This window comes from Halichoeres trimaculatus, unplaced genomic scaffold (assembly GCF_033239565.1).
Source record: "Halichoeres trimaculatus isolate MK-OKI-2021-1 unplaced genomic scaffold, fHalTri1.1 fHalTri1_scaffold_9, whole genome shotgun sequence".
Lineage (NCBI taxonomy): Eukaryota > Metazoa > Chordata > Actinopteri > Labriformes > Labridae > Halichoeres > Halichoeres trimaculatus.
In genome coordinates this window covers 10,387,196-10,402,586 of record NW_027437188.1, presented here as the reverse complement: position 1 = coordinate 10,402,586, position 15,391 = coordinate 10,387,196, and the positions used below count along the sequence as shown (strand labels likewise).

The 15,391-nt window shown below is 40.5% G+C and overlaps 2 protein-coding genes across 2 annotated transcripts in view; one reads left to right on the top strand and one right to left on the bottom strand.

Moving 5' to 3' along the window:
* Positions 1–4,860, top strand: part of wdfy1 (WD repeat and FYVE domain containing 1) — a 20,202-nt gene extending 15,342 nt beyond the window's left edge. The window contains exons 11-12 of the mRNA XM_074680064.1: positions 39–147; positions 315–4,860. Coding sequence (XP_074536165.1) covers positions 39–147; positions 315–374 — 169 coding nt within the window. The 3' untranslated portion in view covers positions 375–4,860. The remainder of the gene's footprint in view (positions 1–38; positions 148–314) is intronic.
* On the bottom strand, positions 4,473–15,391 carry dhrs12la (dehydrogenase/reductase 12-like a). The gene is made up of 10 exons (XM_074680065.1): positions 15,233–15,391; positions 13,395–13,528; positions 13,217–13,299; positions 12,997–13,092; positions 12,588–12,669; positions 12,443–12,504; positions 10,200–10,304; positions 9,796–9,886; positions 9,538–9,675; positions 4,473–6,297 (listed from the first exon to the last, which is right to left on the bottom strand). Exons 1-10 carry the CDS (start codon positions 15,286–15,288, stop codon positions 6,182–6,184), a joined length of 963 nt encoding a protein of 320 aa, XP_074536166.1. The 5' UTR covers positions 15,289–15,391; the 3' UTR covers positions 4,473–6,181.

Genomic DNA, 15,391 nt, shown 5'->3' with positions numbered 1-15,391 from the left:
CGCTGACAGTGTGTTTATGTTTTGGATGTGTGTTGCAGTCGAACACCACTGGCCACGTTCCATGAGGGGAAGCACAACATTGCCCACATGGACATGGATCCATCCAGAGGCCTGATGGTCACCTGTGGAAGCGACCGCATTGTGAAGGTGAACAACAGATCTTTGCTGGATCATTCATGCTGTTTGTTTGAGTCTTTAGTCAAACTGGCTCCAGATTTGAGTTTCTGCAGATAAATAAGCAGAACACTGTAAACTACTAGCAGCCCAGGAGTCAGGTGCTCTGGTTGTGTGTCATTGGTTGTTTGTCTCCACAGATCTGGGATGTGACGCAGGTGGTTGGCTGTAGCTTAGCAACAGGCTTCTCTGCGCGCTGATTGGTCGAGGCTCACAACACGGTCCTCCTCCTCCTTCTCTCCCCCACCTGCTCTGTGCTCCTCCCACTCTTCCAGTGTCATGGAAACCCCTCTGTACAGTATATCTCCCCACTACTCTGGGGACCTGCAGCTACTACAGGCCTGCTCTCGGTGAATGTGTGAGTGTGTGTGTGCGCCTGAGTGTGTTAATGGTGCAGCCCTCTGCTTTCCTTTTGCTCAACATGATAAATCTGTCTTTATTTCTCCGTCAGACACCACTTCAGAGTGTGTGACCGGCTGTTGCTTCTCTCTAAACTGAACCCTAAGCACAAAGTGTGTGTGTACATGTGTGCATGTATTGTGATGATGACTGCTATTGATATTAATGTTTATATTATACAAATATTTCCAATGCTTTTCTGACAAAGGTCATTTTTTTATTACCTTGCACTGTAAAGTACACTAAACCGCTGACCTGCCATCCCTGTACAAACAAACACTAGCCTGCTTCTAGCTGTGGCCCGTTACCTGCATATTACTCAGTCACTGTATCATGTACAAAACCTCGGATCATGTGTATATAAACCGCTGCATCATGTCTCTTGTAGATAGTTGCTTGAATTAACTCTCACTGATCAAGTTGATCAGCTTTTTTCCTCTTTTTCAGTTTTCTTTCCGTTCACTAGTTGGCCTTAAATCACTCTCAGGAGGTGTGACATCACAGGGCAGGGGCTCTCCATGTCATCAGTCATGATCATCGTCTCTGTGTTACCCCTCGCTTATCATACCAGCTTCCTTTAATATCACTTAAAAAAAAAAGATGCTGCCGCAGACATTTGATGGATCTGGTCTCTGTTTGCAGTTCTGACCCAGGAAACTGGAAGATATTGCCAAAGTAAACTCGATTCAGAGAGGCATCATCAAACATCCAGTTTGAGTAACTGACAACATTTACCATGCGGGCATTTTCCACCGACGTCATGTTCAGTTAAAAGCTCAAATGCTGTCATATTGTGGTGTTGCTTCAGGTTGTTTTTGCAGCGATTTAGAGTTTCTGGAATTGACTTTATAAAATGACAGACAGTGCATCTGTTTCCCAAAGTGAAGCCAAACATTTAGTGCACCCACTACTTTTCATAGAACTTCTGACCAGTTATTAGAAATAGAAAAAAAGGAGATGTGACGTCATGATTGGCAGCTCTTATGACACATTTGGCTCCTGCAGCGCTCTTTGTCGAATTAGCAGAGTGGGAAAAAGAAGCAGCATTAAACATCTTGTACGCTTAAGTCACTAAACTTTCCAAAACTGAGGGTTTCTGCTTCAGATCAACACACAAATCAGTTATGTTTAAGTAGTGTTAGCTTTGCTATTGCCTAAAGTTAGCTAACATATTATGTTGATTTACATTGAGATATGGCTGAATTTTCCCCATCATCACCAGAAACGAATCTGTACACCGAGTACGTTTTCAGAGGAGAGTGGCCGCTGAGGTGTACCAGCTGAATAACAAGCAAAAATGAAGGAAATAGCCAAACAAAGGAGGCTCTAAAAGGCAAGTGAACAAAAATGCTACTCTGACCTGGATTTAGTTTGTGTTCAGGGTAAAGCAAGAAAAAGTTTTGCTAACTGTCTCTTCTAAGTTCTTTTTACTTTGCATTTGTTGAAAGAAAAGAAGGGGGGGAAAAGAGTTACTAGTGAAAAAAAAATTAGGTTGAAAGATTTCTCTTTAAAAAAAGTTAAAGTCTAGTCGCCCCCTTCTCAGCTGTTGGAAAAATGGGGTTTGTCGGGATAATTTCACTACCAACCTTTCTTCCATGTTTGAAGAATTGTTGGAGTCAAACCTCAGCACAGGTTGTAGTACTTCTCACATATTTAAATCAGATCAACTTAGTGTAACTTCTTTGTGTTATAAACAATACAAAATAAAACTTACCAACAAAAAAAGCAAATGCATATATGTATTAATACAACAGGTGGTGGCACCTCCTTTGGCCGAACTGAGCGCTACAACCACAAACAGTAGCTAATTAGCTTATTTTCTCGAGCCAGTTTAAATGAATAAAAATGACCTTTTTCGTACTTTGTCAAACATTTTTCTTTCTTGCCTCTCAGGGCTACTGTACCGCTTTCATTCTGACAGAAAAACAGTTTTGGAAATCATCCACCTCCTCTTAAGTAATTATCACTGTTATTAAAAACCTCAGATTGTGCATGAAACCACAGGACATGATTGTAAAAACTCAATCCTCTGATGCCTCCTGTATAACTTCTCATCTGTATCTTCTTGAATATTAATATTGAATTCTTGGTGGTGGAGTTTGAAATTGGATTTCCTCCCAGTAGAAAGGCACTTCTCAGAAAGGTACTCTAAAGTAAATGTAGCACTAAAAGCCGAGTCGCGCTGCCTGCGTTCCTTAAAGCCTTAAAGAGAGAAGGACGCGCTCACAGAGCCTTTTTAGTGATTATCTTTGTGTGCTTACGACTGTTCACTCACGCTCATTCACTCTGATGCACTCACCCTTCGTAAAGCTCTGGACGTCTCGTTCCTTTTCATCCCGTCTTTTATTTCTGACTACGCTCCCCTGCTCTCCCACACACCTGTGCATCAAGGATTTCTCATCGACACTGCACTGAATTGCACAACTCTTTGTCTTTGACTCTGAATTAAAGGACATTTTTGTAAGTTCATGTCTGGGAGGGATAAGTCCTTGGTTTGATGTAGCGTCCTTGTAAATAGCAGCTAGTATCTTCTAATGTTAGACTAACGCTTGCCTTATTGTAAGTGGGAAAATGAGCATATTAATGTCCGGTTTCCAAAATATAGTCACATTCCAGGTTTTTGATCATGTAGTGTATATTTATATTTGTAGTAAAGTATTTATCTGTTCTCATTGTATGTGGTTGTTTACTTTTCTTTGTTGTGGTCCTTTTGTCAACAAACGCAGTTATTTATAACTCTATTATGAAGCACATGCAAACGGATCAGAGTATTTACATCCTAACATGGACACGTCGATACACACTGTGATTCTTTACAGTGACTAACTCAGAATTATTAAGGCAAATGTTTCACAGAAATATTAACAAGTTTTTAATTTTATCACCCCTCTCTGTTTTTCTTTTGAAAAACCTGATTTAGAATCAGAATATGTGACAAAAGTTTTTCTCTTTTGTTGCTAAAACGCAGCAAAACCGCCTGAAAACTCAGAAATATTCTATGCAGCCAGTCAACAAGATCTCCTGATCATTGTTCCCACCTTTACACCGTCTGTGGCTGAGATGCATGACGTGCAGGATAATAATGCCTTTAGTTTATTGTGTTGCTGAAAGACGTCATGATTTAAGTGTGGGCTGTCAAATGTTACGTATTGTGAAGTTGATAAACATAATGGAACAATTCTAATGACTATAGATGTCTCTTTTAAAATACAAATACAACAGGGAAAGTATTTTGGTCTGTTTGTGTCACATGACTGAGAGTACAGAAGCCATGTAGGAAAAAAATCTGACATTTCAAGAATAAAGTTGTGAAAATGTGACTATGCAGTTGAATCTTTGAAAAAACAAATTTTTGGATTTAGATTTTTCTGGAATAATCATGATATTATGAAGCTGTGAAGTATAAAAGAGTGTGAGAGCCTAACACCAAATTTAACACACCTGCTACTAACAACAATGAGTCACATGACACCAGGTAGAGGAAATGGCTAATTGGACCCAATTTGGACAATTTCACTTTTGGGTGTACTCACTTTTGTTGCCAGAAGTTTATACAAGCTGTACATTGATGACTTTACATTAAAGCTGTTTCATGTCTTCAGTGTTGTCCTGTGAAAAGGTAAAATATTTGCAGAAATTGGGTACACTCACTTTTTGAGATACTGTATGTCTTTTATTTTTGTTTTCTTGAGGAGTTTTAGATTTTCACCAGTTTTCAGCATAGAACTGAATCTATTCAGAGACCAATGTCTGTAAACAAGATATAAAATAAACAATGTTTGGTAATTCAACAGATGTTGTGAACAGACTTTCACCCCTCAGATTCTGCAGAGCACAGGATGTTGGCAAAGCAAAGATCTGGAAAGCAGTCTTTAGAGGTTCAAATAAGACACAAAACATTCATTTTTTTTCTATTTATTCAATCAGGCATTTACAAGACAGACTGAAGCCAAAGTCCCAGTCTCTTAAGTTTTTAAAGGTGCAGTGCAGATATTATTCAGGCATAAACGCATGTCAAGTGATGCTGCTGAACATGGCTAACAAAGAGAGCATGTGGTCTCCAGCCTGAGCTCATTCTGCTGCAGAAAGTTTCTCACATTTCAGTCCTCTGCTCTGTAATCTTTAAACTTGTGTGGGTTTGAGTTTTAGGGTAGAAACCTCAAAGGTTTGCTGTTCTACATCACTTCAACGGTTTGCAGGAGAGACAAAGTGTGAGGAGATGAATTAAGGTAAGAGGGATATGCATTTAAGCCATGATGGTGACAGTACTGGCATCCAGTGTAACAGCTGTTAGACATCAAACATCATGTTTTGTGGATAAATGAGCAAAGTAAGTTGAGTAACTCTTTTATGACTTAACCTAAAAGATGCAGATCAGATTTATTATGAAACAATCACTGCATTGAAACCTGTCTGATGTCTCAGTTAGCGTATTTGAGCCTCTTTGTTGATTTATTTAACTGAACGCTCTAATTACAAAGTATGAATATTTTGAATATTTGATGCATGGAAGCTTTGGAAAAAACTGATACTGAAATGACATTTGACTGACCACAGGTGACAGAACAAACAGAGTGAATCAAGGCTGTTAAAGATGTAAAACAAGCAAAAATGAAACTGTCAGGTTACCTACTGACCTACACATGAAAGCTACACTTACTGACAAATAACTGTAACATGCAAAAAAAAAAAATGATTTCATCTCCATAGGCAAACTTGGGATAAATCTCTAGATCATCTACTTAATTTGTGTGAAACTGATTTGGCAAGCAAACTCTTGCGCAGTCTGACTTGCAAGAAAACACATTTCTTTGCCACATTTTAGCGCCACACTTTCCTCATGCTGGTTTTGCATGAAGGTGTAGTAAATGTCTATAAGTGTTCTATATTTTTTGCAAGTTGGTATGTGTGCAGGAATTTGAAGGCATTTTACTTTACTTATGAAAAAGATATGAGAGGTCTTTTTCTTCTCCTAATTTATTTTACCTTCACTTCTCCTTTCAGAGCATACTAATAATCTTGATTTTCTCATGTGTTGAGTGCTAGATCTGGATGTATTGATGTAAATTTGACTCTGCTTCCAATAAGTCCGCTTTAATATACCAAACAAATCCCATAACATATCCTCTCTTTGACACACTGAGACTGAGCTCACGGCTGGTGTTGTAGGTTAATATTTCAGTGTGTATTGGTGACTTGGTCTTATCAGATTCCCATCTGATTGACAACTTTCAGAAAGTCACAATAACAGACTGGGGTGTTTTTTTAGTGTGTGTGTGTGTTTGTGAAGGTGCTCTCTCTATTAGCAAAATAACATCCCAGGCAGCATCACTGTCAAACACTCGGTAACATGTTTAGTCCTGATAAAGCTGAGTTCCTCTGTTATCATTCACACGGTTAGAGTGTTACATATCTTCCTCTCCCATCCTAAACTTACAGTGTGTCTCTATATTTCTCTCACTTTAAGCCTCAGGTTGGGTTAAAACTCCAAATACTCGAGACAAAATGGACTCAGATCTTTTTCATCGTCAGTGTGACGAGCCAAGCCTCGGTCAGTACTTGGATGTTGTTAGTGTTGTTGGTGTGGTTTTAAACTCCCCCTGGAGTCTCAGTGCGGCTGAAAATTCTTGGCGAGGTCTTCCAGCAGAGACATTAACTTCTGCTCCTCCAGAGCAGAGCTGTGGGTCCAGGCCAGCGGCAGGTGGGTGGAAACGATCTTTCTGTCTGTAAGAAAGAAACGAACCACAGGTATGATCATGCAGATATGCACATGGACGGTAGCTGGATTGACCCTCATCTTTTACTCAAGATGAAACTATTGATCAAGACAAAACTGTTACAGCTGTTAGCTAATAATTTAAATAGGCTCATTTGCACCTGATCAAAACCTTTAGACATGTTAAAATATTGCACTGTTGGATCATAAAAAGGTTCTAAGTAGAGTTTTCAAAATGCAAAAGGAAAAAATGGGAGTGAGACAAAAAAAAATAGTAAGTTTTTCACTTTAGTTGTTTTCAATAAATTGCTCAATTTTTTTGTCACACTCCAAATTCTTCTTTCTGCATTTTGAAATTTTAATTAGAACCTTTTTAAGATCCAATGGTGCAAAATTTAAATTTGTGCAATTTGTGAACTGGTCTTATATATTTTGATCAGGTCTGTCTATCAACATTAGATTACAACAAGTAGGAGCCAGGATGTCATTCGAGCAGACAGCATCCTGCCTACTTTTGCTCTCCATAAAGACTGTTTTCCCACCATACAACAGAGCCTACTGATTGGTCAAAACTGACAAAAAAACACACCACAACACCAAAACCAGATCCTTTCCAGAGCAGAAAATCCAGACCATCACATTGCTCATTCATGTCGTCTCCATGTCTTCACTCTGGTGTTACATAACTACCATGAAGCAGCGAGGTCACACACCCTGCTGATGATACACAACAAGGTCACCAAACAGCTCATTACTTCTTAATAACAATGCAGCAAGCTGGTGTGTTTGTCAGAGAGAGCTTTTCACACAGACCTCAAGGCCGCTGAGCTCTTTGTGTGTGTGTGTGTGTGTGTGTGTGTGTGTGTGTGTGTGTGTGTGTGTGTGTGTGTGTGTGTGTGTGTGTGTGTGTGTGTGTGTGTGTGTGTGTGTGTGTGTGTGTTTGTGTGTGTGTGCATTAGTGTGTGCACTCACAGAGGCACTGTACTCTCCGGCAGTATCTGGCACCAAAAGCAGCCCACTCCAGCTGCAATGGACACAGGCCAGACCCTCAAACACACACAAACACACGCACACACACACACACACACACACACACACACACACACACACACACACACACACACACACACACACACACACACACACACACACACACACACACACACACACACACACACACATATATACAGGGATGGGATAGGGAGGATCCACTCCTCTTCTTATTTTTTTCTTCATTTGTCATTTTGGTCTATTTTGTTGGTTCATCTTCAAATCTTAGTACTTTTTTATTACTCCAAAAACTACACTGCCCCTATCATAATTCAAGCTACTCAACATTGTTTTTATTTTGAAATACATGACCCTTGAAACTTTTGAAATTTGAGTTTTGAAAATATTAAAAAAAGAAAAATCTGAAAAATGTTAATCAAACACACACAAAAAAATCCTGAGAGTAATATAAGAAAAAACTCTAAGAAATATTTGTGGAAATTTGTGGATCATGTCCCTCCACTGGATCTAAGGCACTATAAACCCTGACAACAGGGTGCATTCACAGCAGTGAGAGCCAGGTAGATCCTTCTCTTTGAAAACATGAAGTAAAATGTGGACTCAGCCTCTCTGACATCAACCATCAGCCATCAAAGAAATGATCAAGCCAAAAGTTGGGGGGTGCCAAAAATGCTGACTCACACAAACCTCTAGAAAGCACAGAGATGTAGTTGAGGCTTGGCAAACGGCTGCAGCCCGCTCATCCATCCTTCACATCAGCTACGTCTTTGGTTTTGCATAAACACAAGCATTGATATAACAAAATAAAAACCAAGCTATCAAAGGGGCTGTGAGGAGTTTGAAAGTGATCTTGAAAAAAGCTCCCTTCTAGATGTATATTGATCGTAATCAATTAATATTGATTTATGGCACGTCTAAGTCTCTATGGCAACACCACGCCAGTTGACAAAGTTTAGAAGTGAATGAGATCTGTGTTTTTCTCTGCTGAAAACGATTTCTGTGATCAATTTTGTAGTGATGGTGAACACAGGAGCCTAACCGTCAGACATTACAGACATGTCTTAGAACACTGGGCTGCTAGCTGCGCTAAATATAAACAGCTACTAAACTACTTACAAACTGACTGTGTTTACTTGTTGTCATGTTAGCCTACAGATACGTCGGAGCACCACGCTGCTAATGTTGCTAACATATAGCTGGCTGCTACAACATTTGCTTGATGACACATTTCAAACTGTAACTTCAGATAAATACCTTACCTTGGCATGTTGTATCCAGTAAAAAATTGTCTTGAACAAAGAAAGTTTGTTCCGATATGATCTTCACTTAATTCCAAAATAAATACAAGCCTCGCTAAAAGTAATTTAGGACAGTGTGTGCGAGACTCCGGCCACAAGGTGGCGAGGCAGTCCAATTAAAACAGATCCTCCTCATAGCATCTTTAAAACCAAAAACTGTATCAGGCTGTAAACATGTTGAATTCTGAAGTTTGATTACCAATCTTAGACTGTTTTTCTCTATTTTGGAGCCTGTCTCAAGTGGACACTCATGGAACTGCAGTTTTCCAGCAGCAGAGGCGCCACTTGGGTCATACCTGCTACAGCTGTTGATTTAGGCAGGAATCTCCCACTCTTTAAGCTGTTCTGCTGCTGCACACTTGATCTAACACGCTGATACCAAGGCTCATTCACATGCTTATTCATCACTACAGTGCAGGATTATGTCATTACAGTATCGTCAGTACCGCTAACCCAATTTGGCAGCAACAAGCAAGTGCAAACCACTACCTGCTGCACGCGTACACTGCTTCACTGAAGTGGCTCTCTACTCAGCATCCATCGGCATCACTCCATAAAGGTTGCTGACAAAGATGTCTGAATCAGGTCCAAAGAGGAAGAGACATGCCTCCAAATTCAATTCAACTTGGTGCCAGTCATTTCTTTTTCCTGCTGCAATCCATGTAAATATTAAAAACCCATTTTGTCAGGTAAACCTGCAGTTGTAGGGTCTCCTTCTTTGTCAAAGTGTAATGTTGATAGGTATGTCAATGCAGGCAAAAATCCCTCAATCCCATTGATCCCCCATGTCTGATAAAAGTCATCACCTCTGAAATCAGATGACTAAATGATCCTTGAGTTGAACATCTGAGCTGCTGTTAAAGCTGCTCTAAGGTTGAACATACTGATGCTTTTCAGAGTGAGTGCAGGGAGTAAATAGTGACGGATTGCTTTAATTACCCTGGTAAAACTGTCCGCTGGGGTTTTTGGTCGCAGCCTCAGAAACAGCCAGCCACACCACGGTGTCAGCGCCCTGCTCCGGGGTACGCAGGCTGTCCTTCATGGAGCTGTGGAAGTCTGGCATGGCGTTGGCCACGGCTGACGCACACACAGATAAGGAGAAAGAAGATTTGGTTTAATGAAACATTATTTTCTACATGGAAATCAGTTTAATTGCCTGATTAATTCTCTCTGTAGATGAACGTGAGCAGGCGGTACCTGGAGTGTCCACCCAGCCTGGGTGCATGACGGAGAAGTGGATGTTTGTGTGAGTCTTAGCCAGCTGCTCTGTCATCACCACCTGCTGCCTCTGGAAATACACACACACAAGCACACACAGAGACACACACACTGTTATTTCCAAGATTCACAAAATAGGAGAAAAAGATAAAGCATCCAAAAATCCAGAATGAATCTTGGTTAAATCTTCTGATTGCTCATCCACTGAAAAGAAAGACATGTAGTTAATGAAACATTGATTATCTCCAAACCTGCTTCAAAATTTCTGTCTATTCTTCATTAAATGTGTTAGGGGGAGTAGGATAAAAAAAACACATCAATCGTGTGGTTTAGAATTTTAAAGGTTTTCACGTGGTCTATTGATCTTCTGAGGGGGCTCTTACTTTGTGCTGGGCGTAGACCATGGTGCCATCGAAGCGTCCTCTGTCAGACTGAAGGTTCCCTGTCCGCAGCTTCTGCACCAACATACCCCCTGATGAAACTGTGATCTGGATACACACAAAGGGAAACACAAGCTCAGGGCACAGAAAAGAGGACACATTTAAGACAGATATCATTAAAAACTCAACAAGAACAAATCCTATAACAACCAAATTCCGTATAACATAAACTCCATCTACAGTTTGTACAATTGCTTAAGCATGGTTCTGAAAACAGGGCTCGGTATTTAAAAACACCAAAACCACATTATGTTACCACATGAAACACACACATTTCATAAGGCTTGATCCTGTTTGAACCAGTTACAAACTCTAATCCTACCTCTCAGTGATCAGATCACTGTGGGTGAAGTTCAAAGAGAAAGTGCAAACATACAACACGGTAAATTCACCTAACACAGCACAAGATCAATGCTGCAGACTATTGAAAATATTTTTTATTTCTCTTCATATAACCAAAATCAGTCAACACAGAAAATCACAACAATACACATTCTCCTCCTGCTTCAGGTCTTCCTCTACCTCTAGCTCCTGCTGGTCCTCCACGGACTCCCCCTCACACCCTCACTCTTCTTTCTCTGACTCCTTTCATTTTGGTTGAAAGCGGGTGAACTCACCTGCTGCATTTCTATAGTGCTAAAACCTGATTGGTGTGTCTACAATCAAGCAATCTCAAGGCTTATGGGTGTGCTGATTTGTCAATCGGTGCTTTGGAACTGTAAGGATGTGACATCATGATATACTTTGTAGGGATTGGTACCTTTCACATTTGAAACAATATGGTACCGATGCCCGGTACATAGCAATTGGTACTGGTACTCTATGGTACCAATTTTTGGTACTTTTTTGTGTTTATGCGGTTAAAATAATATTTATCAATAATAATTATATATATATTGTAATATATATTTTTTCTATTAAACATATTTATTCTTCAGTGTATAACCTTGCAATGCTGTGTTCATGTCCAGCATGGATAATCGCCTACTCTTCTACTCCTTCACAGTCACAAGGATGCATTTAGGTACCTAAACATGGTACCTTTTGGTTTTACATGAATTGGTACCCTGTACTTTTGACAGAATTCTGTCAGTACCTATGAAAGTACCTAATTCGGTACCCATCCCTAATACTTCTGTGTCTGATGTATACATGTGTGTTTAGTGTTTTTCTCCTTGGGTGTAAGGTGCTATTTTTTTAATTCTTTTGCTTTTAGTGTTCATAAAAACTGTAAGAGGTTGATCTAAACACAACATTGGCACTTTCTCACTTTTTTTTTTTTTCTAGTATTACTTTTTTATACAAACTGACCGTACTGCGTCAGTTTGTTATTTGGAAGACAAATTCATATTAAAGCCCATGTGCGTGAAAATCAGCAGCATTTAGCAGAACAGATTTGGTAGAAATTGAAAATAACATTCAAAAGAATGTTACAAGCTATGTGTAATCCCCAATGTAAAAAAAAAAAAAAAAAAAAATCGAGCTATCTTTCCTTGAAGCCTTCTTTTGCTTTGTCAATTTCAGGAATGAACAAGAAAGTATCTGGGTCTTGAAAATGATCTCTAGGTTTTGCAAAACACTCCCTGAACTTTTTGAACTCCTGTGAGGAAACTCTGATTGTGTTGATTTCAGCGCCCCCTGTGGTCAAAGTTGAACATCTTGCTCATCTTGTCCTGAACATGCTATTACTGTGTGTCCTGACTAAACCATCTCGTCCTTTTCTCGTTCCTCTGACAGTTAACTGAATCACTCCTCAGGAGTATTTGTGGTGGGAATGTAAACAAAGAGTGTTTTTCTTTAAGTCGCTTCTTTGAAGACATGCCCAGGGCGATGATTTCAGGTTTAGAAAATAAATACAGAGGAAAAGTCAGACTGTTTTGTAGCAGAAACACTTGCATTCTGTGTTCTGGCACTCCTCCATGTGAGAGAATATTTGCGAATTTTAGGATTTCTGTTTTTCCTTTATTTAACAGACTACTTAAAAACCTCTTTTATGAGTCTCTCTTCACTGTTTAGTAAATTTTGGATGTTTCCCTGTTGTGTGTCTCATTAGTGTGGGCAGCAATGAACCACTGAACAGCCACAACCCAGGAGCTCTCATCCAATTACTGCTCATTAAAATGATGGATGTTCAGCAGGACTGTAAGAAGCGAAGTCTATAAACACATGTTGTGTCTCAGACTCACCACTCTGGGGTCTGCACTCTTCTCCAGCAGAGGGATGAGACTCTTGGTGAGGATATAAACCCCTGGTGGATGGAAAGAAAACATCACTGCTCTCATTTTTTCCTCAAACATTTGCCACTCACATCACCTTTCACCTTTAACCTACCGAGGACATTAGTGGCAAAGCTCTTCTCAAGTCCCTCAGCGTTCACTTCCCTCTGACTCATGATGGCGCCGGCATTGTTGATCTGCACAGAATAAAAGACATGAGAAAATAATTATTGACACTGACATCGATCCAAAATATCAAGAATACAAGAAATTAAAATCTTTTTAGAATCAATTTTGTGGCATTTTTAATTTCTCTGTTTTTTACAGAAGAAGTAAAATGTGAGAGGCAACATTTGGAGGCAAGGGAGGACAGGCAGAGCTGCAACAAAGGGTCAACAAGGACAGTCTCTGTATACCAGGTGCACGCTCCAACTGCTGAGCTTAACTGGCAACCAGGAAAGGGGTAAAGTCCTGCAACACTGCATGAATTTTTAGATATAAAAAGAATAAGTCAGGTCACTTACCAGTACATTGAGAGCCTTGAACTTTCTCTTGAAGCCCTCAGCAAACTCCCAGACCTTCTTTGTCTCAGACAGGTCAAGGATGTGGACGTAGACCTCCTGTGAAGACAGCAGACAGTTGGCATAATGAAAAATATCAGGTCTGGATTCCCAGTCTGACTTTAAATGTCAAATTTCTCTGTGTTATTCAAGTGTTAGATGAGGTGTATGAGTCATTCTCTACTTTGTTTCCAGACTCCTTCACAATATCAGCCCTTGCTTCTTCAGCCTTGTCCTTGTTCCTGCACACCATGTGGACCGTCCCGCCTATGATAAAGACAGAATAGATTCAACATTTACTAGCTTAGGGACGCAGTATCTAAGAGAGGAGTTTATTTGAAGACAGCCAGTGGCGTTGGTACCTTTCTTTGCAATAGCCATGGCAGTGGCTTTCCCGATGCCACTGTTGGCTCCTGTTATCATGAAGGCACGACCGGCAACCGTCACCTCCAGGTCCTTCTCAACGAACCTTTTGGAGGCTGACAGGAAGGCATTCCTGCAGAATATGATCACACACACTGCTTTACTAACATGTGAACAACCTGTTCAACTGAAGAACTCAGGATGAGCTCCACACTGGAATGAAAGGTGTGTGTTAAACAAAGTAACAGCAGGCTTGTCCTCGCCAGTGTGTGCTTAGGTCAGAGAGGGTCAGAGTTTGAGGTCAGCCCAGTTACTGTCTCCTCACAGCTTTACTGTACAGACAATGACGGCGAGAGTGTGCCTGGCATCATCTCTGAAGAGACTGCTTTGGGGTGAGACTCTGTGAGGTGACAACAGCATCGGTGTGTGTGTCTGTGTGTTTGTGTGTGACCTTGGTGGCACCAAGGTCTTCAATCGCCCCCTTTGTCATGGACGCCATTGTTGAGGGCGGCTGAAGGGGGGGCTGAAGGGTTGGGGAGGGGGGTAACAGTGAGGCTAAATGCCCGCTCTGTTCCATGGTGTCATGCAGAGAGCCATTAGTGCAGGGTCAGAGCGGGCTGCCGGGCAGCTCGACCGGAGTAAAGATAACACAGAACAAAGGGGTGAAGGGAAACAATCACAAAAGCACCTCTTCACACAAGTTGGCGAGCTGCATGGCGATGAGGAAAGGCGCCTTCGGGCTGCTAGGGATCAGATAGGAGTGATGGAGCAATGTAAGAGCCGTTGTGTTTGAACAGATGGCTGATGGTCCTACATGTCTCCTGCTGAGTCACTGCACTCACAGATCAGTTTATAAATCTGTTACACCTGTCAGCAAAAAATCTGCAGCCAGTTATTAAATACATGTTTTCAATTCAGGGGTTCAGACCTTACATGACCTTTGACCTCATCCAACTTTATAGAGTCCATTTATCAGCTATATGTGTGGTTGAATTTGGGAAATTTACATTATGGATTAAATAATATTTAATCACTGGGACTCCTAAAGGTCAGAAAACAGTGAAAAATATCAAGCCCCAATACAGTCAGTTTAATTGTCTTGAATAGGGATCAGCGGCAAATCCTCACATTTTGACACAGTTTGGTTCAGGAAAAAAAAAGTCTTACATAATTCATCACGCCTCTTAAAAGTTGCAGAATCTTTGCTAATGTTTGACAAACTTCCTAAACCACTTGTCTTACTCCCACCTCTTCTGACACTTTCACTTAAAACTCTGAAAGTTTGAAGACCTGAGGGCAGAATATTTGATCCATTTTTACATAACTGTATCTTACTTGATCCAAACTGATTCTGTAAAAGAGTCAGCCAAACACAGCCCATCTGTTAGATTTGTCTAGAAACATGCTAGTGTACTTTTAATTCTGGTTTCAAATTAGGAAAATGCTGTTTATGGATTTCACTTCAAAAACACAATATAAGGGTTCATCACAGAGAGTGAAAACAAGAAGCTTAGGGACAATTTTACATCCTGTGGTGTCAATCTTGCAAAACATTTCAATATAGGAATTTGTAAGTCACATCACTTAGCGTTAAATTGGAAAAAAACACACATAAGGACAAGAATGAAACCAAGTATCTAGATTACGTGGTTAAATAATAAGGTATAGCAGAAGTTTACCACTGGGTATAACATTTGATATTTTACTGAAGTAAGAATTTTAAAAGTTACTCTCTGTTCTCTCTGCTCACATGGACAAACTCATCAGACCCAGCAGGTCACAGAGAGTCCCTCACAGTAAACAGCACACACGGCTCATTAAGGTCTCATCCTCTTACCTGGTGAACTCGGTCAGTCCCTTCACGAACCAGGCGGAGTTGCGGTACAGAGACATGCTGTCGCTCTGGAAGCCTCTCGGTGAGCTCAGCTCTCTGCTCTGCTTTTAGCCTGGACCAAAAACCACGTGGAGCTCCAGTGACCAGCATCAGTGGTCCTGT

Excerpts from the sequence above, each read along its gene's own strand:
- dhrs12la (XM_074680065.1), bottom strand. The coding sequence starts at position 15,288 with ATGTCTCTGTACCGCAACTCCGCCTGGTTCGTGAAGGGACTGACCGAG. Across the intron at positions 12,505-12,587 it reads CTTTGCCACTAATGTCCTCG|GGGTTTATATCCTCACCAAG; the intron begins GTAGGTTAAAGG and ends TCCATCCACCAG. Across the intron at positions 6,298-9,537 it reads CAGCGGACAGTTTTACCAGG|ACAGAAAGATCGTTTCCACC; the intron begins GTAATTAAAGCA and ends TCTTTCTTACAG.